Source organism: Mixophyes fleayi, chromosome 3, assembly GCF_038048845.1.
Source record: "Mixophyes fleayi isolate aMixFle1 chromosome 3, aMixFle1.hap1, whole genome shotgun sequence".
NCBI classification, from domain to species: Eukaryota; Metazoa; Chordata; class Amphibia; order Anura; family Limnodynastidae; genus Mixophyes; species Mixophyes fleayi.
The window spans coordinates 324,894,394-324,919,701 of NC_134404.1; the positions used below are offsets into that span (position 1 = coordinate 324,894,394).

Below are 25,308 nucleotides of genomic sequence, written 5' to 3' on the forward strand. Positions count from 1 at the left end.
ATTTTATTCAGGTACAAGTCTGCCCCAAAGGAGCTTACAATCTAGTATCTCTACCCGAGACACACAGGGCCAATTTGGTCCAAAGACCATTTAACCTACCAACCCATATGAATATGGAAAGAACATACAAAAATCTCCATGCAGACAGAATGTAAACAAGAATAACACAGGGCCCAGACAGGATATAATACCTACATCTCTATCTACCCCTCACTGAATATTTACACAGTAAAAAAAAAAAATGGAAGTGTGATCAACTATTTTGTATTATCTCAATTGTCTGGGGCAGTGTTAAATTTAAATATGGCCTTGAGTTGATAATTATTATTTTGCATATATGCAGCCTTATTCATGTAAATACTTAGATCAACGCTCCCTATACTGAGGTACGTACTTACTGTGTGTTGGAATGTGCCTCCAAGCATCAGACCACAAACACATAAGCCCTCATGTATACAGTGTACACAACGTGTTTATGAGCTTGCAATATTTGGAGGAAATATAGGATTTTCAGAAATGCCTAAGCTTTGTCGTTTTGAGCACTTTTTCACAGTTAATATGTATTTACTGGAAAAGTAGCACATTGTCCCTAACCGTTCACAGGTGTGTTTACAGCATAAAAATTACACCATCTGGAACTACCATATTAAAATAGATTTTATACAGGCTTTTTAAACAAAAAGGGAAATTGTATTTTTTTACTATGGAACATGAAAGTCATGTTTGTGGAATCTCTCTTTGTTTTTTGGGAGCTAAGTGATTTAACAAACCGACAAATTGCAGACACAACAAAAAAGGTATCGCTGGTCGTTCCAACAATGGACGACTGCATTCTCTTCACAACTTTGCTAAACTAAAAAGGACTTTAAACCTCAAAATGAAACTTTTCATAGATGAAGTTACTTTGTTCAGTGTTACCCCGACCTTCCACTGCAGCTCTGTTATAAAAGTTTAATAGATTATAACCTCCGCACTCCATTACAGACAACTTACGCCATCCCCCAACATCTTTAGGGCAGTGTATTACAGGGATTGGACACAGTTCAAAAAGTAAAAATTTTAGTCAGTTAAGCTCCTGTGTCAGTTTTTTTTTTTTTTTTACGGGGGGAGGGGGGAGGTGAGGGTGTTGGGAGTTCCAAAGCAAATGCCTGAAAATAGTCATTTTGATGTGCATTTTATTAATGAAGCAGGCATAGAAAGTGCCAATAATTTGAAGCCATCCATGTAACATTAGGGGGATGTTTTGCCTGCGGCTCAGAGTTGCAAGCACAAATCAGCTTTAAAATTACCATAGTGCAAGGGGAATTGAATCTGCCCCTAAGACTCATAACATTAGTTACACACATACCACCTGTTTCCACCAGTAGACCAGTTATATTTACCCTTTATTACACTTTTTTATAAAGCATATAAAAACAACAGCCAACTAATCAGTGGAATCCTTCTGAATGTGTTTCTCCTATGAGTTAATGAAATAATTTAAAAGCCATTGATTACAATACAATTGTAAAGGTGGCTGTGTCATAATCACTGACTCATTTGTACAAAAGGAAGACCTGTAATTTCCCAGATAAAGGACTATTTTGCATGTATGACCTAAACAGTACTAAAATACGCCTGTGCTGAAGGAGAGAGCGTACAATATCTCAGCACACTATGTACATGCTCCCGTACGGACTACTAGTGTGAATCCACCTCCTCCGTCCACACTTGCCATCTGCATATATTGCACAATGATATTTCATACTCTATCCTGGGGGTGGAGGAAGCAGTAGGGTGTCTAAGATCTTTGGCCTTTACCTGGGAAATGGCAGGTCCTTTATAAACAGGAGCCCTGACCTGTGTGTGGCAACTGAAGACCAAACCTGAGAACCTTTGATATAGAATGTTGGGCAGCTGGAAACAGATTTTACCTGTGTGAACTTCCACAATGGAGACCATTTAACATGCATATAAAAAGGGCATGCACAGATTATACAAAGATATTAACAGATTTCATGCTAAAGCAGAGTTTGCAGAAAGACAGTAAAAGCCGTTTTAAGTCAATTTGAGTAGCAGATTATTGCAAAATACATAAAGAAAGTTTGTTTGTTTTCTGTCAAATGGAGCCAGCAGGAAGGTAAAAGCAGTAACAGCTTATAAAAAGGGAAACTGTTTCTAAGGAGAGATATTGTGTTACAATGTGCAAGATTTATTGTAAAAACTTCAGAGTTTAAGTCACATGAGTAACATGCAAAATAATCTCTTCATTAAATGCTATTTAAGGACCTTTTTTTTTTTTTTTTTTTTTTTAAAAAAATACCCGGTTGCATGCAATTATTTTTTTTTTTAATTTAAGCCCTGAAACATTGATGGACTCTACAACCCTATGATCTATCATCCACTTTACAAGCAGTGTTATTGGGACACCCTGACCATGCGTCAGTTGTGTATAAACCGCACAAGGATGTACAGATCGCTGATCCTTAAGTCAACGCACCTCAGCTGGCCCCAGTATAACCCACATGAAGGACCACTGCCCAGAGGTCACATCCTGATCTCCTGTTAAGGCCGTATACAGCATTCCAGTGTGAATGGGGGAGACCAGAGGAACACGAGAATCCCCGATCCATAAGTCACCATGCAGTCTCTTCATCTCACCATTTGTAGAGCGAATAATAGATCAGTGGGTGAACGAAGCCTAACTATAGGTAAGCAATGTGTGCACGGCCATTGGAGCAATCACATGAAACCGCATAATTCACTAAGACAATGGCTTTCCGATTAACATTCACAAATGTATATTTCCAAAGATTTAGGAACATGGCAGAACTGAAAAAGCATTTGAATGAATGATTGGTCCTTGAGGCAGTGTTTTCTTTGCCCTGAGCAAACCACCTTTGCTGCGTAACAGCTTTTCATGAATACTACAGGAACTGGGGTCTTAGAATACCAAAAAAGAAAACAGACATTCATTTGACTACGTTTGCTGAGCTTCTAAAATCCAGCGCTCATTTAATTTACGTGTCTAAGGCTGCGTGCACACTACAGAATTTTCCGACCAATGACTTGAATAAAAAAAAGAAAAAAAAAAAAAAAGTCCCGATCGGCATGTCGATTCATGTATTCATGTGTACACACTATACACGTTTCAAACTTGAAGCCACGTTTGTGATGCCTCAGTGGGACAGAAGATACAATTACGGCGGAAAGAAAACTGTTAGATATGCCATGCCAGAGAGTAGCTAACAATCAGCACAAACCTAAAGTGTATACTATTTCTATACATACAACCAAAAACAATGTGGATTTATGCTTTAAATATACATTTATGAATATTACAGAAGCCATTTCTCCGGATTCATTTATATATTAGGTAGTAGGTGAAATCCAGGGACACTAGAATGTAAGGGATCTGCGTCTATGACCTAAAGGAACACAGGAGTGACCTTAAAATAGCAGATTTTTTTTTTTATGTATATTAAAGTCTCTATGCCAGGGCTTTGGTTTTGTTTTAGACAAAGAAAGAGCCAAATGCAAGATCAAGGAGAGTACAAGGAAAAATGCCAAGCTGCAGGACGCAAGTGTGGTCTTACCTAGGCTGTTTTTCTCTCGTGTGGACATTTTTGCTGGTTTTGAGACAGAAGTAAAACAACTTAAAACTCCGCACAACAAGGTTCAATCTGCTTAGCATGTAATCGTGCCGCTACATTCAATTTATTAACAAACGAACAATTAAACACATGAGTAACATTTGTGTATTAAAAAAAATATATAAAAAAAAAAAATCTTATGGCAGAAAAACAAAATCTACATGACATCGTTGTTTTAGTTACATGAAAATAGCCACAATGATATAGAAATACTGCACAGTCTGAGATTTAGTTTTTACCTGGGCTGACGACAATATCTTTATGCCTGAAAACAAAAATAATTAAGCATTACTTGACGTTGACTTTTACAAACCACCTGGATGCAGCCTGCATTGAGTAAGTGACAGGAGACCTTTAAGGTTTGTGTTTCTCCTGTGTTCGTACAGTGAATACAATTAATGAAAGGGATATGGGATCAATTATAGAGGGTGAAATTCATAACAGCTTAAAATATTTTAGATGATGTTCCATGATCCGTCTACAAAGTCTTGTTCCATCCATTGTGACATCCAAAGAACGTGCATCCATCCGTACCATGGAATGTCCCAAGACCAAAAATATAAAATTGTTTTTATACAACATTCCCTGTGTTTTATACATGCAGAATCACACATGAAGCTGTCAAGTTATAGGCATAATTAATAAAAGGTCTCACAAAAATATTAAAAGGAGTGCACGGTCAGATCTACCAAAGTGCTGTGTAAGGACGCTGGAGATAAGTTACATAAATCGGAGATATGGGATAAGCCAGATGATTTGAGGACCTACTGCACAAAAACCATCTAGTTTGAGAATGGTCTCAATTTCAAACCACTAACTCTTCGGAACCCGGCTAACTTCAACAATAGTCTTACTTGTCGGCCGCTTTGTTAACCCTCGATGTTAATTTTGACGTTGATGCTGCCCTCATAAGTCTATTTCGGCTGTCATCGGAGGCCTCCCACGTGTTGTGTGATTTTTCTATAGTAGAGCTTCGTTTTACACTGGGGAAAAACAAATAAACGAAACGATATTGAAAATAAATATACAATAGTTGAACACTGCAAGACAGCAAGCAGGAATGTCAAGCAAGCAAAAAAAATAAGTAAATAAAAGGGCTAATATTACCAAAAAAAAATAAAAAATTCCAGGCAGGACAGATATTTGTTAGCAGCATTTTAGACTGCCTGGCACGTTCCCTGTGTCTCTACTTCCCAGTCGCCTACAGAGACTTTGGCGCCAGTTAAGGAGAGACACTAAAAGGAGAGTAGAACGTGAAGACAGAAGAGACAGGAATGTATGAATCAGAAAGTGTATGTACCGCTTTTGCCAGCTAGTAGAATTACAATAAGTTAAGCTGTTGTGCCAAACCACATTCCCATTTTGGCATGGCAATAAAATGATAAAAAAAAAAAAAAAAAAAATGAAAAAAAAATTGTAACCATACATGTAAAATTAGCAATAGGTATGGAGACGATGGACAGTACACATTCACACAACTGATGCAGCAAAACCGGTTGTCTGGATGTGACATGTTTTACTCAATCGACATGACCTGTCTGTCATAAAGGACTCTGGGTAGTGATGTCAGGGAGCTGTAACATCAGAGAAAAGGTGTCTGACTGCACCATGCACACTTAAAATAAGAGCGCTGTCAGGTATCCCAATTCAAAAAGTAGATTGCTGCATTAAGAATAGCAGATACATTTCTATCAAAATTAACAACTTGGGATACAGGTAAAAGTAAAAAAAAAATCCATTGTAATCTCGCCTGGAAAAAAGTCTAGGAAAAAAAATAATTATGGAACGTAAAAAGAAAAATATGCCCAGCTTTATGCACTGTTGAGTGTTTGAGCAAACTGTACCTAGCACCAAAAAATTCAACAGTATTAAAAGAGAAAGTAAAAGATGAACAGTTCGTTAGTAAAACAAATTAGCAAGCACCCGAAGATACCTGGCAGGGTAACAAAGCCCATAATATTACATCTCCAATGAGGCAAGAACAGAGACAGTAGCCTAGTAAAGGGACTGGAACATGCAACGAGATTACATTTTATTTGACATGAGAGGCAGGAGAATAGCTGGTGGCCTCCCAGGAATACAGCAACAAGCTTCCCTCAAAATTCTTTATTAATTATTTCATGTTCCACCAAACCGTGGGAATAAAGCAATTAATAACAGACAGGAGGAAACAGCCAGAACTGGTTGTGTAAAGCCGTTTTGGTGTAAATTTAGTAGGAGCAGATTAGTATTAAAGGTTGGTGAAATCACACAAGCAGGATAATTGCTGACACACAAGCAAGGTTTACAAAAAGCAAATTAGAAAAGGGAGGATACATAAGAGACTGCCGTGTCTGACAAGAGTTGTAATGATGCAATGAATAAATAAAAACTTCCAATCCCATACAATCCATGCACCTTGGGGTAAACTTATCACAACTTCTGAAAAGGAAAAAAGTGGAGGTGTTGCCCATAGCAACACCTCCACTTTTCCATTTTAGAAGGTTTGATAAATCTACTCCTATACCGCGCTTGTGTCATGAAAGATATTGTAGGCGTATATGTGGTTAATTTCATGCTTGGGTGTTAAAAAGCTATGTTTTGATGAAATTCACAGGCATATAAATTAGAATGCCAATTATTTTTTTTTTTAAAGATTCTAATCAAAACTATTCTATATAATTACTCGATATTAAATATATAAAGCTATTTTAAGGCTACCTTAACAGTAGCTTAAAATGCTTTAACTCTATTACATCGGTACAAAATGTTTATTAGACCACTCTTTTTTTCAGTGTGTCAGATTGCTGTATGTAGAGATTACTGTCAATGTCAGGCTCATTGAATTACAATGCAAATCTTTTAAAATTGTTTTACGATTTGAAAAGGCAAGCTATGAGGTTCCAGATTCCTTAAGCGCTACGTGACAAACCAAGCGTTTTACTATGGCTTGTGTGTGTTGCTGAATTGTTTATGGTCTCATATGATCATTCCTCTAACAAGCTCTAACATCACACTCCTTAAAAACATGTGTTCTCTACAGAGAGCACTTGAAAGTGATTATGAATATTTACAGTGCTTTGCTACAACTGGCCTTGCTATTGTTATTTATTACAATTTTATTTTTTTAAAACGGCAGTATAGAAACTATAAGGGACGGATTGAATTACAAGCAACATCCTGTCGGAATCTCAAGTGGGGTGTTTATGTATGAAATACCGGAAATTACGATATTGAAAACTCTGTTTATATTTGCGCACGCCTCAGATGTGTTCGCGAAAAATCTTTCAACCCCTAAACATCTTGCAGAGCAACCACGCACATTCCATTAAGATAAACTTTGTTATTTTAAAATATCTCTGCTCTTCAAGTAACGAAACAATGGAAGAGTAAAGTGGTTTAATGTCACACGTCTAATTTATTCAGTTCACCTGATTAGTAATTATTTTGCTGTTCAAGTCTGCATTGGCATATCTAGACTATTTAAAGCCAGTCAGGATGTACAATACTAAAAGAAAAACAAAAAACTAAAAGTAAAAAAGTCTAAAACAAAAAAAAAAACCCAAACAGGTATTTGGTTTCATTCAAATGGACCCATATTGCTGAACCTGACTCGTAATCCCTATTGAAAGTGGAGCTTGAGCCTGAGTGAAGCAGACAGGACCACAGTAACCACTAACTAGCAAACAGAAGGACTTAAAAATCATGCGTGTGCCCCCGCTTATATAAAACCAGCTAAAATTTCGGCGGCACTGCACTGAACAGCAGCCGCAGCTCTGTCAAAGAAGCGTCCGCGGCGGTGCTGTATTGTACTACAATACAGCGGACACGGAGGCTTCTTTGACAGCGCCGCGGCTGCTGTATAGTACAGTGCCGCTATGTAGGTACACTGTTCTTCATGGAGGGGAGGGGTTTCTGGAGAACCAGAAACCCCCCCTTGCGTGCGCCCCTGATAGGTGCTGCATTTTTAATTCAAGTCGCTTAATTCTTTTTTAAAAAAGAATTAAAAAATGACGACAACATTGCTTGCTACGGCCCTACCACCATCAGCAGAGTATTTTTTATTATTATCTTTCAGATTTTAACTACACAATAAACAGAATAAACACATTAAGCAAAAGAAAAATTATAGAGGAGCGAAGATAAATCAAAGTGGCGTTTTAGAAGCTTCTCTTCCAACTTTTTAATTCTTGAAGTCTCAAGTATATTATCCTACGGTATAATTAAAATGACAAGTGATTGATTTTCTAATATCTCCTCTAGGTTAATGAGAAATAAGTAGGTGAAGTAACAAAACTAGAAAGACTATATTATATTGCCGTGTACCTACAGCAATTTATTCCCGTAAAAGAACCTTATATACATTGCAGAACATCATTACAACTCTTGCTGAGCGCACCCTCAGCAACATGAAATAAACCTTTTGGCTGGCGCAGGGTTTCTGCTTTCCTGATTTTGCCTGTGTGATTGGATAGGCTGTGGGGAAGGTTGGGGGGAAGGAGATGCTTGATTTAAAGGATTTTGGTAATTTGTATTTGATTCCTCTTTGAAGCCTTGTGGTTTCTCTTTCTTTTTCTCTGTGCTACTGCAAAAATAAATGAAAACAAAATGTAAAACAAAATCAAAGCAATTTCTTTAAAAAAAAAAAAAAAATCAAAGCAAAAGTATAAAATAAAATAGTTCTATTACATGAGGGTTTTATCAGAAGCGATTGTGAGGACAACAGAGACCAGGATTTCTTAACTATAATAATTTAGCTGAGCAATAACAGAAGTATTGGTAGCAATAATGTGGACTAGAATTACTGATTAAACCTTTAAACAATATCATCTAAATCTGAAAATGTAACTCTGATTTTATATTTTACAGTTAAAAGATGTCAGCGTTGAATCATTAAAACAAAAACAGCACGTTTGTTTAATTGTTAAGCATCTGAAACCAATTATTCTATGAATTCCAAAACAATAAACATTTTGTTATTACACAAAAACATTTTATGCTTCAGCACTTTATTCATGTCTTGTTTTTAATGCTTTCAGATATAGACTTGTGGGCATCTGCCTTTAAAAAAACAAAACAAAAACAAAAAGGATAAAGTACTCACAAGACAGTGATTCATCAATAACGAAGCATAGATTCAGGAAATATTATAGGTCACATTAAAGTCTATTGGGAGTTTTAATTCAGCAACATCTCTGTACAAACAATTTTAGCAGCAGGAACTTACAGCAATAAATAATAATAATAATAATAATAATAATAATAATAATAATAAATACTGAAGTAGAAGGGCAACATATCCAAACAAAGCAAAACAAAAAAATAAATAAAACAAAGTGAAAGGTAGAAAGTAGACCAGTGGTGGCAATAGGCGGACTGGCGAGCAGTCACTTGCAGCCGCTGGCTGGCTTCCTGATAACGTAGATAATAAGACTGAACAGCAAAAAGACTCCCGCACAACGCAGGGAGGTCTTGCAGCATAGCAGAGGAGGAAGCGCTGTGTGTTATCCCTCCTTCAGTGAGCTCCAGCAGCAAATGTGACAAGTGGGGGTGTGAGGGCCAGTTTTGGGCAAATGGTAGGGGGGGGGGGGGGGTCTGAGGGCATGTGGTGGAATTTTGGGTATGTGTGGCAGTTTTGGGATTGACGTGGCGGCGCAGATTTCAGGCAGTTTTTCCACTCATAAAATTAAAGGTAATGTGCCCTTGAAGTAGATCAGATTGTCAACCACTGAGGTTCTGACAGTTCCGCAAAACGATCAGCAAAACAAATAACCTTGAGAAAACTGAAAAGATGAATCAAAATTATGGTCTAATATTTTGAAGTAAAGATGCACAGAACATAAAGGACCATTAAAGAAAGAAGTTTGGCCTGGAATAAAGAATTGCAGGTACAAATTTAAATTTATTGATGTTTAAATAAAAAGCTTGTTTTAGAAGGGTTGCAACATTTCTCAATAAACAAACAAAACATTTCCAGGAACAATTTAATTTTTATAGAAGTAGACTATTTATAATTAATCCTTTATAAACCTACACTCTCTCTCCTCCCCCCCCCCCCCACCACCACCCCCCCTCCCCCCACAGAAAATGAAAATTTACATAAATATTAAACTTAGCACCACTTTGTACTTGGAGACAATAAAATAGAACTTTAATTGAATTTACAAACACTGATGGAATAGTAATTCAATCATATCCTCTCATTACAATACTTTACAGAATTCATGAGTAAAGTCTAAACATCAAAGTTAACAAAAATAAAAAGTTACTAATGCCAAAGATGTTAAAAAAAATAATAATCAAGAAATTGACTTTATATATGATTATATCTGAATATATTTTAGTTTGGCTAGTTCTAAAAAGCAGGACTCTAAAGAAATGCAATCCATCAGCTCAGGTACAGTCATTTTATGCATGCTTACATCTGTGGCTCAGTGATAATATCTTCCATATGGTTCAGACTTACCTTTTGGCAGCGGATGCCAGTGTATCTTTTCTAGCGATTGATCCAGTGTGGGTTGGTTTTCTTGTCCCAGCACCCCCATTGGTTATACAGGACATAGAAAGGGCTTCACGAAGCATTGGTGGACCTAGACAAAACAATACATCATAAATGTAAACTTAGAACATGCTTAATGTACATCACATACTAGTTCTATCCTGGCCAGCATCAGCCCTTCTCAAGTCAATATGTTTTGGGGGAATCGAGTATTGGGGGTTTCTCTGAGCAGTGTAAGTTTAACATCTATGTAAACTCATAAAATTAGCCACAAGGTATGGACGCCAAAGTATCACACACAGCTTGAACGGGGGAACACAGCATCTCAATCAACCTATGTTCATCACATTGTAGCTTTTATTTTATGCTCATCGTTATTGTGTTAATACAATGTAACAAATAATGACAAATGTTGTCTTTACTGGCTCTTTAAGCTCATAAATTCAGTAAGAATGAAGATGTTGGTGCCTCAGTGATATCACGTGTTCATAATGGGCTGTATATTGAAATTCTAAGCTCTGTCTAGGGCCCAGTTTAAAATTAGTATTTGTCTTCACAGAAAAAAAAAAAACCCAAAAACTTGTTTTAAATTTTATCCGATCAGGCTTTAGCCAATATGTCATTGTTTTCAGACAAGGATACTAGTAATCTATAGTCTCTGGCATATAGGAGAGTCATTTTCATAACAAATAAAATTGTGATTTTTAAACAATCTAATTTGTGTATTGGAGTGCCTCAAATTACCACACTCTAATCTTATATTATACAGGAGGGTCTGCCAGAAAACAGATGGGGGCGACTCAGAGGGGTACACTTAGGAGGATTTCTTGGTAGCCGTCGTCACCCAACATTAAACCTCTGCCTGTGAACTTCATTGTTTGCCTAACGCCACGTTCAGTCGTCTCCACATGGTGTCTAACCCATTCCTTAATATGAACACCTGGGTGTATATGTACTAAACCTTCAGATGCTAGCTATTTATCTAGGACATTCTAGAACACGATACCTGGAATCTGATTGGTTGATCGGGGCAGCACCTTCACTTTTAGTAAATCTGCCCTCTGATGTTTCCATCCTCTACACTTTACATTAACACTTATAATTCCAGCACCATGGTCTTTGGTTTACATTTAAAATTCAATTCAAGAACTTTTAACATGCTGTTATCTTCACAAACATCTCCATCAATCAGTAATATTATGAAGGTAACTATTATATATTAATACACACATTTATCTCCAACCTGACTATGGTAACCCTTTTCTGGCCACTCTGGAAGAACCTGCAGGAATAATTTTCCTTGCAAATTTTATTATCTTGTAACCTTTGGCCATGGCCTCCTGTCTTCAATTCAATATTCCAAATCACAATAATCCACCTGCCTCTTCTAGAGACTGCAGCTTGTGATTGGTTCTTCCACTCAATTTAACATTAACCCATCCACCTTGGGAAGGACCATTATCGTAGGTGTTTGTGCAGCTTAACACACTGCCTGAAATCGCACCTCTCCAGGGACACTTGGCACATTCCCCAGTTACCCCGTCACCTAGTTCAGCTGTTCTCGCTCTCTGCACATAATGCCGCCTCTTATCTTGTACCTTCTCTGGTGACATCTGCTCCACAAAGCACTTTATTTCTGCAACACATAAATCTGCAAATCGTCATCTGGTTTCTATGTGGCTGAACCAGTGCTTATAACATGCACCTGTGCCCTTTCTAGAACGTCCCTGGTTTCCTTTTACATTGCAAACTGGAGCAATTAGGATTCATCTCGTTCTTTGTCACACAAAAAGAAAATGTGTGTGTTTATATTTTGACTGATATATTTTAGTATCATATTGCTGGCGGTCAATGTTGACAGAGACTCTTATAGAGGCACCCCAAACTGGTTTTATGTTATCCACGAGCTGCAAGGAACAGGACCAACGTTACTATAGACGTAAACAACCAACAAACAAAATCATGAATAATATCTAAAAGCAATGACTGACCTGATACCTAAGTAGTGGGCATCAAATAGTGTTGTGGTAAATTCCTGAATAACTATATTTGTGGAGACAGGTTCACTTTAAACCACATTACCAGGGATAAATACAATTGTCAGGGACAGTCACAACCTGTAAATATTCCAGCAAATCTGCTAAGTATTACCTGTGTGTAAAGTGGGATGTTCCCTAGAAAGCATATAGTTTGTCTCCCCTAGGACAAGAGACCAAAAACAAATAATAAATAATAATTATTAAACAACAACAAATAATTATCATCATCAAGGAATGTCTTACCAGTTAAAGGCACAATGGATTTTCTGCAGAATACAGCTCAACATGGGCAACTCACATTTTATCCCAAGCACCAAAAATAGACTAAGCTTAAATGGTCAGGGGAACTGTGACAAATTCTGTGTATACAACGCTTGCAAAAAAATAAAAATAAATGTATATTAAATTAAATATAATGCAATAAATGTTACACTATTTAATCAATGTGCTAAAGTTTATTGGTAAATAATTTAAACATCACTTTTTCCCCCCACTTTTCTTGAACCTGAATGCACGTTGTCTTTAGCTTTTCTATGGAAAGTTTAATCATTAAAACTTTTCATAGCATATTTGCTACCAGTCTGATCTAGTGCGCGACACCATCACCACAAAACACCTTTGTTTATTCTTTTCTCCTGTTGCACACACACCTTGGCAGACAGGTTAAAAATAAATACATTTTTCCAAACCAAACATTTTTTCGAACATGAGATAAAGCCCTTGAAACAGTCACCTTCCAATAGGTAAACCATGCATGTCTGTTTATTACCAATGTAAACAGCCCGAGTATTTTATCTTTTGGCAAGAAAAAAAAAATGGATTGTGAAATTAATGTACAACGAGATCCAGTGTTTGATCTTTGTCAAATTTGGCTCTTATCCTGGTGACTAAACAGGCAAACACATTTTCGGCATAATGAATGTTGCTGCCAATTATAAATGGGCCCTTTCCTTTATTAATGATAAAAATAAATTGTGGTGCAATCTCAGGTTCCTATCAATGGTGAATATTTTACTTCCTTTCTCTAGAAAAAGAGTGCCACAGTTCCGGACACAGACAGGTGTGGATACACCAACTGGAACAAGATTCCAAGGAAACAGGATATTCCCTTAGGAATGGTTTTTTATTAGGGGTGATTGGAAAAGGTGAACACAGGAATATAAAAAATGATAATCACTAATTCCAGAAGGACTAACGTTTGATACTCTACTGTAATATGTTTTAAATTAGTTAGAATAAACTCATCAGGCAGGTGATGAAAACAGTAACAACTTAGTGGGTGGAGAAACGCGTCAGGAAATGCTGAGTAGGAATATACTACCCATGCATCCCTAGGGATCGCTCCACAAGGGGACTGCATGCGCCCAGTGAGATTTTGTTAAACACAGAACGTAGATTGTGAGGTCTTGTTGGCAACCACAGAAAGGAAAAGGATCTGCAATCTATGCTTTCCAGGATTACGACGTTTAATGGAAAGTAAACTCCGGTGGCTATAGGTTGTATGATCTGCATTGCAATATATCTGTAGTGCGGCTCTGCTTCCCACTTAAGGTGGGGTTCATTTACATCAATAATCCTCAGGTGTGTCTCAGGAGAGCTCATTTGATCCGTTATTGCCTTGCCATTTATTCTCCTGATACACCATGGATAAGTAGCAGGTGTGGACTGAAACACAAGTGATTGGAAGTTATACTCCCTCGGCATGAATATATCCATAAAGGGGTGTTTTATATGCATTGTATGAACATGTTTATGTAAAATGTGTATTTGGGTAGTTACTATATTGATTTTCATATATAATATATTTAATAAATTACTAATCTGCAGACAGAGCTCTTTCTATAGATTTCGCTCTCTAAAGGCCACTCTACATTCTCCGTGAGCCCTTAAATTGGAAAATTGTATTAAAAGGAACAAGACTTGAAAGAACGCTGGCCAACGTCTTTGGGTAAAAAAATTAAAGTGGACCCGCACACCACATGGTGGAGGGGCAGATGGTACAGTGCCCTATGGTGAGAATGTATAATCCTAGTGCGCTGGTGATCATTAAAAGGTATGGGGGGGGGGGCCTATGTCCACCTCTGGTTAGCGTAACAGCAGCGCAATAGTACACAGGCATAGGACAGTACTCCCTATGTACTGTGTGCCCAGCATACCACCCACATGTAGAAGCAGTTCCAGACTCGCCACTTCCAGCCCTGTGCTCTTACCCTGCAAGACATACACTACCATACCCACCAAGTACAGCCCTATGCAAGGCATAACCGCCTAACCCTCATGACCGTTCCACATCACTGATGACGGCTCACACACTTAAGACAATCATACAGCCTTCACATGCAGCTCAGCTCACATTGTGTTACAGCCCTGTGTCATCATGGGGGGGCCACAATAGGAGTTCAGTGAGCTGGATGATGCCTGCATGCCCCTAGAAGTACACCGCTGTCCTTGACCGTAGTTATCAGATATTATTCTTCCTTCTCAAACGTCCCCGTGTCTCACTATAGGGACTGAACCTAAATCTAAAACTCATCCAATATGAAAAAGCATTTTGTAACGTTCACAAATCGAGAAGTAAAGAGTTCCAAGCAGTTAAGAAACAGATGGGAGTACAATTTATTGCAGTGAATTGGCTAAAAAAAAACAAAAAAAAACAAAAAAAAAAAAAAAACTTTTGTACTGACAATAATTAAGAGCTGTATTTATCGCATTTCTGTCTTTACTGTGTCACTACAGGGAGATATTTACCAGAAGTAATACCACAACAGATAAAACGGATCAGGAACAGGATCCGTTTCCCGGAGCTAGAAAAGCATCAACAAGAGAATCTGCTTATTTTCACTATGGCTTTTAACGGTGGTTATTTTTGAGTTACGGTGACATCATTAGCTGAGATATTCCTGCACAGTGTGTGAATGCTGGGTTAATATTACCCATCCAGACATACCAGCCTTACGGGAAATAAAGTGGGGAAGGAAAAGGAAATTTAGACTGAACAAAAATAGGCCCATTCAGGAAACATCAGGGGATTCAAATGTATCTGTAGTATTTAAGCTACAATTATTCCTTTTAGACCTGAAACACTTCAGTATGACAATGCATACAACAGTGTTTATTCTAGAGTTTGAAGCTGTTAACTGCTGCAGCAAAGTGTTCCGACTGTTCAGAAACCTGAAACATTATTATATAATAATCATTTAATGCCAACATAACCTACTTTAAGGGGATCACGGTACAAAGACAACATAGCTTCTTTATAAAAAAAAATAAAGAAAAAAAAATAAGATTACAGAAAGAATTGCTGCATTTAATTGAATAAAACAGTGATGTTAAAATGTAAACCACTGTTACCAGATTTTAAGCTTTTCCCTTGGCCTTTATCTCTCCTCCCCCAGCCTTGCTACCAGCTTGAAACACTGAGCTCATTGCAGGTTTTGGTAGAGATTCACGTCCATTCCTATATACTGCTCCCTAGCTAGGCAGAATTTTCCTGGTTGCTGTTTCCTGAATAGTGAAGCTGCAGCTGAGATCGGCATCAACACAAATTTACTACAGCGATCTAGACAGCACTGGTGTGGTTGGAAACGGCTATGGAAAAGAAAAGGCTTCGGGAGAGCGTAATTTTACGCTGAGCTTCCTAGTTTAATTTCAGCCAAAGCTGGAATAGTGCAAGAATGGTCTTGTCTCCATGGCAACAAGGATGCTATGCAGCTGATTGGTAGAGAGGAAACACTGAAAGGTTACAGCAATAATTGCAGTTCCCATCAGTAAACCACTACAAAAGACCCATGAGCATGCTCTCTCGAGTTCCCAAGTACGACCCGGCAGTCAGTTGGCAGCACAGGAGCAATTAACTTTCTTTAACTGATCCTTTGGGATAGGTCTTCTGGATAAGAAAAGGGTAGTGAGTATTCCTGTATGTGCTCTTACTATATGCATTAAAGTGTTTGCATTTTGTGTTTCTAAAAAGTATTAAATCTCCACACATATCCAAGGACTAAACGGAGTTGGGAATGGGTTACATAAAGTATCAGTCAAGCAGTGCTCTGCAATAAAGAATTGCAAACGATTGTATATATCCTGCTACAGACTGATCTCCATTATGCTGGCTGCCAGCCTCAGGAATTTGTCAATCTGCCCGTAGATCTATTCCCTACCTAGTGGGCCACGGAACAATGTGGGTGCACACTGATTTGCCGCTACCCGTCTACACTTCACCTGTAGCACCACAAACACTCCCTGTCATTATTTGCATTTATACGATTAAATCAGCAATAATTACCTTTGCTAGGAGGTGCTTTTCTCACAGTCGCCACTTGATCCTCAGAAATTGCCAGACGTCTGAGTACGTCAGCCAAGGCAGCTTTAAGCACAGTGATTTCATCTTCCTGTTGCTGAACTCTCAGTTCCAGGGCGGATAGACGGTCCTGCACATCGGAGGTACTTGCAGCAGAAACGCTATCATCTGCACAACAGGATAAAAAGAAAAGATCTTGTAAGTCGCTTTGGCTGGAAATCCTGCACCCACTCTTCCGCATTTAAAGCAAGATACTTTTGCAATGAAAAAAAAAAAAAAAATACATGACATATCAGCACTCACGCCAACTAGCAGAAAGGAGGGGGTCCCATGTCAGTGGGACCATCAGTACTATCGGTACCAATGGGAGAGGAAGTTCAAACAGTGAGATGTCAATTTCCAATACAGCTGCGTCTCTGAGTATTGAAAGGGGACAACGCTGTTACAGCTTAATCTGCTTATAATGGTCAATGCCAGCACAGGAAGACGCTACAATTCTCACACGCTGGGGCTGGCACGTGACACCTATATTAAGGAAGGCGATTGTTTTGGTTTTAAAAATTACTGTTTAAGTGGAGAACTATTAAGGCTAGTGTGACAATCATGCATTTACCCTATTTAATATAAGATGAAAAATATGCATAAAATGCTTTAACTTGTGTAGATGCCATGTGGATTATCTGGCTGTTTCACATAGTTTTTAGTTTTGTTTTTTTTAACCATTTGGGTCTACTGGAGCCAAGATAAACGTAACTAAATCTTTTGTGCCACCAACCATCCACAATGAGTTTATAAAGAATATACTAGACATTTGTTAAACATTTAGGTGTAAATGAAGACAAAATACATATTATATAAAAGTAAACTTGTATGTGTGCTGTGGTACCCTTGTGGAACATTGTATATAAAAAGGAGAATATATAATTTCACTATTGTAGATCTGTAAGGCGCCAGTGCTCCGAAGCGCCGTACAGTAGGGAAAACAGGACATACATAGGACAAGGATATATAAGGTAGACAACAGACGCAGAGATGAAAACAAAGGGTTTGAAGGACCCTGCTCATTAGAGAGCTTACGTTCTAAGTGGAAGAGGGCACAGCTGAAACAAGAGGAGCGCGTGTGGTTCAAAGTGGAGATTGGGACAGTTGTGAGGATGCATTAGTGTGAATAGTGTTATCGGGGAAGAGATGGGTTTTCAAAACACGTGTAAAGATCTGAAAACTTTGGGAAAGTCCGATTGGGCCTGGTAAGGAATTCCATAAGTGAGGAGCAGCACGGGAGAGGTCTTGCAGGCAGGAGTGAGAGGTGGTTACCAGAGATGAGACAAGGCGCAGGACATAGGTAGAGCTAAGAGGGCAGGAGGGAGAGTATTTTGATATGAGATTTGAGATGTATGCAGGGGTAGTGTTGTTGAGGGCTTTGTAGGTAAGGTGAGTAATTTGAATTTGATTCAAGGGACACAGGAAACCAGTGTAGGGATTTGCGAAGTGGAGCAGCAGATGTGGAGCAGTGAGAGAGGAAGATCAGTCTTGCAGCAACATTTAGGATGGATTGAAGTGTGGATATATGGAATTATATAATAATAATAAAGCGCAGCACTATAGGGCATGAGACTTTTAAAGAAGTGTGCTCACTTGGGGAGAGTTATTTTAAAAGCTGAAATGGAGTCATTTAAAAGCAATATATATATATATTTTGATGGTAAGACACTTGGCCTCAAATCGATAAGGCTGAAACGGAGGAATTTTGCCGACAATCCAAGAATCTGCTGGCCATTTAGATTAGCAGACGAGACTTGGCGCAGTCAGGACTATTTTTCAGAGGTAATGGGGGAATTACAGCTTCTGCATCTAGTCTGTACTGACTAACTCCTGTAAGTTATACGCCAGGTTCTTTTTTATTAAGCTTTTAGGAAATAATAAAACAACAAGGGACTTTTGCTGCCTTAAGATTAATCTGACTTGGAAATCTACTTATTTCCAACACAAAGCAGTCATTGGCCAACGAGGATCAGGGTTAGAGATGTGGGTGTCTAGGGCAGAAGCTATCTGGATCCCAAACAAACCAGTTCTATTAGGCTCTGAAATCCACACATTGGAAAAAAGAAATAATCAGACAGCATGAAATACAACAATTTCCTGCATTGCTTCCAAAGATGTACATTAAATAGAAAGAACTGAATTTGAAGCAGATGTTCATATTAAAACATTGACCTCTCACAAAGATAGTATTAATAGATGCAATATAGGTTCTTTCTGAAAAATATCTGTATACACTGTAAAAAATATTTATATTTAACTTAAGTTAAGGTCACAAACCGTATAGTCTCAAAACATAGTAAAAATATATTTGAATCTTCCATCCCCCTACCTGTTCTGACAAATAGCTTACGAGAATGATATTGTTTTTCTATGTACTGTACATATGCATGGGTGTGCGAGATATACACACACACACACACACACACACACACGTTAGTGTGTCTGAAGTGGATTTGGAAATATGCATTGCGAAAATAAATATTTGCAACAACGCTGCATATATACTAGCATCATCATCATCATAATTGTTTAGTGTGTCCTTACACAACTTATAATTATATAATTGCACTGAAAATGTTATAAAACATATGCATTAAAAATCACATGACTGTCACATCAAGATGGTAACATTTTGGTCTATCCAGGCAAAAAATCATCATCTTTATATTCCCAAAAAATAAAAATAAAGTAATTTAAGTGGTATCCTATAAGTATTTCATCTTATTTATCTTGTTTCCTACAAACTGACATCTCCATCACTTTGTAATAAAATAAAAAAAGGTACATTTCACATGATCATTTTATCATTTTCCTAAATCACTTGGAGCCCAAAATTAAAAAAATTACTTTGGCCATTTGTAGAGAAAAATGACTAGAGCACAATAGTCCATCTGTAGCCCTGTAGCCAAGCATCACCCATACACTGAAGCACTGTGCTGCAGTACCAGTCTTCAGCCTGTAAATTAAAACAACATTCCCCAGTGTTCCGTGCCTGGGTCACTGGTGCTGGAAAAGGTTCAGTCAAGATATTGGTTGCTCACTAATTGGTGGAAATTCTTTTCTTTGCGGAGCGTTGGAGTTAAAGAAAGCCGTTCATTTAGCCTGCATGCAGCTGTAGTGCTGCTCTATTTTTTTTAGTGACTTATGCCTTCCACTCTGGAGATTTCAAATGAGGACAAAAGGTTGCCAAAATAAAGTGAACCTTTACGAGTGAGGATAAAATAAATAGAGGAATTATCTACACCTAGTCCCAATTAGGGGAGTACAGCTGCAGATTTACAGCAAAGGTATGTTAATAACATAATGTATGCAGGGTTTAACACCAAATTAAAACTATACAGATCTTCTGCGCTGCACAAGTTGAACAGAAATGTAAGTGAACTGCCAGACAGCAGGAGTATCTGTGTCACAGACATAGTACAGGGTTTGTGCATAGAATAATGAATAGGATTTAAAACAGAACCCTAGAATTACACCATGGAGGGAATGAACACAAATCTACAAGTCCACCTAAAAGTCACATAAGTGGCAATCAAATCATTTGCAAATTATTGTTAGAGTTACTATTGCTGCCTTCTGCTGCAAAATAAGCCCATACTAAAGGCATTTCCAAATTATCTACGTATGTGCCAGAGATTTCAGCAGACGTGCATCAAGTGAGGTTAGTTGTACTAGTCTGGGGTCTTACATGACATTTGCTACAAAAGGTTTGGCAAGCAGACACCACTATAATGTTTTGGTACTTTCTTGAAACAAAGTTGTTGCACAATACTAAGCAGACAATACCAAGCTATGTCAGGATGTGAAATTACAGCGTACCTATATGTGTTTGAGCAAGAAACATACATAAGACCATTCATGTGTGGGATTACTTCTCAGCCAGGGGAGTGGGCTCACTCACAATTTTGCTCAAGTACACAGCCATAAAGAATGGTACCAAAGCATTCTCCAAGAGCAACTTCTCCCAACCATCCAAGAACAGTTTGTTGATGAACAATCCAGCATGATGGAGCACCTTGCCATAAGGCAAAAGTAATTAAGTGGCTCGGGGATCAAAACATCAATTTTGGGTCCATGGCCAGGAAACTTCCCAGGCCTTAATCCCATTGAGAACTCGTGGCCAATCCTCAAAAGACGGGTGGACAAACAAAAACCTACAAATTCTGACAAACTCCAAGCATTGATTAGTCAAGAATGGGCGGCCATCAGTCAGTATGTTGCCCAGAAGTTGATTGACAGAATGCCAGGCCAAATTGCAGTGATCTTTATAAAGGGTCAATACTGCAAATATTGACTCTGTATAAAAACTTAATGTAATTGTCAATAAAAGCCTTTGACACTTATGAAATGCTTGTAATGTTACTTCAGTATACCATAGCAACATCGGACAAAGGTCTAAAAAACACAGAAGCAGCAAACTTTGTGAAAACCAATACTTGTGTCATTCTCAAAACTTTTGCCCATGACTGTACATGCTGTGTCCGATTTTTATTTTTTTGTTAATGCTAGTACAACGCATGCAAATGCAAGTAAAGATAAAGGCACAAGCTATTCTGTGCGTTCATACCTATATGCATCTACTTGTGGTTTCCTCACGGTTGTTTTGGAAGGTACATTACCCGCTTCAAGGCAGTGCACTTGAAGTCCACTGACCTGAGTTCACACCCACTAAGAGCTAAACACACCAGCTTTGTGCCATTTCTTTCCCCAATTCATTCCAAGCCAGTTACATGTATAAACTCCACTGCATTATTAATTCATTCCCCGCACCACATCAACAGGGACTCATTAATCACTGACTTCTGATTAATGCAGGAAGTCCCAGGTCTCCCCTCACCACCAGCCAATCACATTGCGGCTAGCGTGGAATACCGCTTTTGAGCGGCTGAGCAGCTAAGGGGAGCCCTGGTCAATTCACAGTCCTTCTGCAGCAGGACTCCAAGCGGAGCCGTTTGCATCTATTGTGTTTTTCCTGTAGAGAACAAGATAACTCCTTGGAAAACAAATAAAGAAGATTTATTTCATACAATTATTAATAGATTGGTGAGTTATGGTTTGAGGAGTTTTCACTTCTGTTTTAACGGGAACCATGCCAGGCTAATTTTAGTGCTGGGGCTGGTAGAATAATTTGTGGGTGTGTGTGGGGAACACTGCTTCCTGCATATCTATTTATTTATTATTTAATTACATGTTCTGCCATTCTTTTTAATAGGTTTTCAGTATGTAGAATGTGTGTTATTTTCTCAAGATCCCCGCCGCTGCCTACCCCCAGGAACTGTGTGGCGAGACACAGGCGTGACAGACAGCCAGCAGTGTGTACGGGCTCAGATGTGACAGAGGTGATAGGAACACACACATACATATATACACACACACACACACACACACACACACACACACACACACCAGGCCTAGACAAAGAGGGGCTCTCCAGGTGTTACAACTACAAGTTCCAGCATGCCTTGCAAGCGATAGCTGCCAGTGTATGCTGGGACTAGCAGTTTCACAGCACCGGATGAGCCACGGGTTGTCCAGACCTAGTTTAAAGGAATACCTTTTTGAATCTGTTAATTGCAAATGTTTAGTTCTCTTGAGTTACAATTAGTAATGTAAGAGTAATCCTTAGTTCTGTTAAGTATCACAAGCTGTAAACAGTAGCAGAGAACAGAGAGGATGAAGGTTTCTCTATTTTTATTTTCATCGTTATATATTTTATTAATGTTTCCTTAAAATAGCTCAACGTTTGTTGCCCCAAGCAAGTGTTTTGTTATTTTACTGTACAAGTCAAGAGTCTATACAACAAACCCTGAATTACAGTACACAAGCAAACCAACCCTGCTATAACAAAACTGGAAAGTCAGACATCAAAAGAACAGAACTATTTTCTCAGTGCAAAGAGTTAAAAGCAGACGGCTTGGGCAATAAACTTTCCACAAGGTGCTCAAGAAGCTGAAGACGGAAGTGATTTTAGGAGTAAAGAGTTAACACCTGTACAATATCATTATTAGGAATCAGTCTTAAACATACATATGGGTACACACAATGTTTTGTTTTTTAACAAAGCCAACTTGATAAAACACATTCCCCTCTCTCACAGCTATGAATATTGTGTGTACCAGGGACTCTGAAATAATAGTTTGTAGTCTATACAAGCTTTGTGGTCAAAGACCCACACACAGAAGTTTGACAGCAAAAGAATGCAACAAAAGTTGGTGTCTAAAAATCAGACATGCCTCAACACTTACTGGCAGTTTACTCACTGAACAGATATTATGATGGTTTTAAGTATCAGGTTGGATGAGTAATAAAAGAAAAAAAAAAACCTGTAAATCGCTTAAGTGGTTTTTCAACAAAATGCATTCACAGGAAGGGACTCCTCAAAAGAAAATGGAAAGTTAAAATGTGGGTGGCGCTATATTTACCACTGTGCAGTATATACAGGTTTCAAGGAACAAGCTATATAGAGGGAAATATACACACACAAAAGAACAGTGTGTAACAATTACACAAGTAGGTTTAAGGCTTTCATACTTTGCAAAGGGCTGATGAATTGCAGGTGGAACATGATAGGGACATCTATGAAGGCTGGCACGTATAAAGTGGTGTTAAAACCTGCTATAACCCACATGCTCAGACATCTGTTTTGCAATTGAAGTTAAAACAAAGGAATGATTAGTTCCTATGGGATACAGAACCTCTCTCGGTTACCTGTGCACCAAGAAAAGCCCCATGTTGGAATTTTACACAATTAGATTCCAATTTTAGTAAATCATAAAAACATACCAGGTCAGCAAAGTCTAAACTTATGCTAGATATAGGGTAGTTGGGAATCATGTCCAGGATACAAGCATATCAGGGAGTCTGAAAGTACATTGTATAAGAAAACAAAAGATAAAGCTACACAGTAGGAATATAAATTAAAGCTCAACCATTGTAGTGTTTAGAATCCATTTAGTTTTCTATAGAATTAGGTTAAATTGTGGAAAATAGAAAAAAGTTAAAATATCAGCTGATCCTTAAATAGTATGGTAAGATCTGCAGTCCTATCATAAGGGTTCACTGTAATCTTACTGGATCTGTGCAACCTGGTAGATGTGTGACCCAACTGCTCACAGTTACGGTTTATTATAAAGATCCAATTTGATTATAACATGTGTCCAGCATAAGCATCCAAAAAGACTATTTTGCAAAACTGCAATTATTAATTTCCCGGTTCTGAAATGACAAACTTCAGGATCGCCTCAGGTCTCCCCTACAGACACCCTCAGGTCTCCCCTACAGACACCCTCAGGTCTCCCCTACAGACACCCTCAGGTCTCCCCTACAGACACCCTCAGGTCTCCCCTACAGACACCCTCAGGTCTCCCCTACAGACACCCTCAGGTCTCCCCTACAGACACCCTCAGGTCTCCCCTACAGACACCCTCAGGTCTCCCCTACAGACACCCTCAGGTCTCCCCTACAGACACCCTCAGGTCTCCCCTACAGACACCCTCAGGTCTCCCCTACAGACACCCTCAGGTCTCCCCTACAGACACCACTTCTACACTGGAGGTTTATATAACATCTGGACTGTAAAAGAACAGGGCAGGAATTAGACGAGAAGCACTTATTTTCCACCATCTTCGGAGTCCGAAATAAACACATTCAACAGGACCCCTGAGCCCACAGGGAGGGGAAACAGCTGGAATAACAGTCCTAAAATGAACATGGCAAGCCAGGATAAGACCAACAGCCCCCCCCCCCCACCCACCCCCACAAGTGACAGGAGCCAGTCATCGTCTATAGTCCGAGCAACACAAGAGCACAAGCTGCATTACGTTGAGCTGCACTCAATCAGTGATTAAATTCAGCTACTACACAATATTATCAAACATTTGAAATTTTGTGAGGTATGTGTAAGCAATCTGACAGGACATGCTTATAAATTATTCATAAAGTGTGATAACTGTCCACTAACTTATGTATTTTCTAAAGAGATTGTTTTTGGTTATTGGACAAGGTGAATATACTGACAGAGGACTGCGACAGACACCACCTGCAATGGGGTGTTCACAACACTGAAACATACCTTTTTAGAAATAAGAACTAAGAAAAATATGACAACCTGGTTAGTAGATAAAGATGGACTCCCTACTTACTAAGCATGGCTCTACACTGAAGCACTGTGTAACAGGGTGAGACAATTAGGTGTAATTAAAAATATTCAGAGTTGTTCTTTAATAAGGAAGTGTACATCTGTTGACTTTTTTTTTTTTACACTTTAATGTACTATATCATACTTGCCAACTTTTCCTCGTTAACTTCAGGGAGATCCCGGGGGAGGTGGGTGTGCGGAGGCGGAGCTTTATTCATTGCATCATTTTGTCCCTGCCCCCTAAATTGTCACAATTTAGCAGGGCGAAGATGGCACAATATTTGCGTCATTAAGCCATGCCCCCGCCACTTATCTATTGTGGGGGCGAAAACACGGGAGGTTGCCCTGCTCTCCCAGGAGGTCTCCCAGAAATGTGGGTGTCTCCCGGACATTCCGGGAGAGTAGGCAACTATGCGTTTAAAGAAAAGCAGCTGACGAATGTCTAGAGACTGAAGTGTCTTACATTTCTGCCTCCATTACTGAAGTCCTGTTGTCTTACCTGTCAGTCTTTGATTAAATCTTGGTCTCCATGAAAATGGCCACCTCCATAGGCATGAATACATGGACATAGGACACAATTTCTGAACTGTGTCATCATGCCACGGATGGCGAAGCCAACCACGTCTTGTACTGGCTCAGCGTCAAGGAGAATGTCAGACTCTTCAGGGAGTGAGGGAGATCAC

At 38.7% G+C, this 25,308-nt stretch overlaps 1 protein-coding gene across 9 annotated transcripts in view; it reads right to left on the reverse strand.

The window, feature by feature from the left end:
- EML4 (EMAP like 4) overlaps nucleotides 1-25,308 on the reverse strand; it is a 124,115-nt gene that overhangs the window by 29,998 nt on the left and 68,809 nt on the right. For 6 of the 9 annotated variants that reach the window (XM_075204166.1, XM_075204165.1, XM_075204163.1 and 3 more), the window contains exons 2-7: nucleotides 16,432-16,614; nucleotides 10,078-10,201; nucleotides 8,032-8,196; nucleotides 4,487-4,615; nucleotides 3,872-3,897; nucleotides 3,576-3,608 (exon numbers count right to left, since the gene is read on the reverse strand). In XM_075204166.1, the coding sequence (XP_075060267.1) occupies nucleotides 3,576-3,608; nucleotides 3,872-3,897; nucleotides 4,487-4,615; nucleotides 8,032-8,196; nucleotides 10,078-10,201; nucleotides 16,432-16,614 (660 nt within the window). The remainder of the gene's footprint in view (nucleotides 1-3,575; nucleotides 3,609-3,871; nucleotides 3,898-4,486; nucleotides 4,616-8,031; nucleotides 8,197-10,077; nucleotides 10,202-16,431; nucleotides 16,615-25,308) is intronic. The other 3 variants (XM_075204169.1, XM_075204164.1, XM_075204170.1) reach the window with 3 other exon arrangements.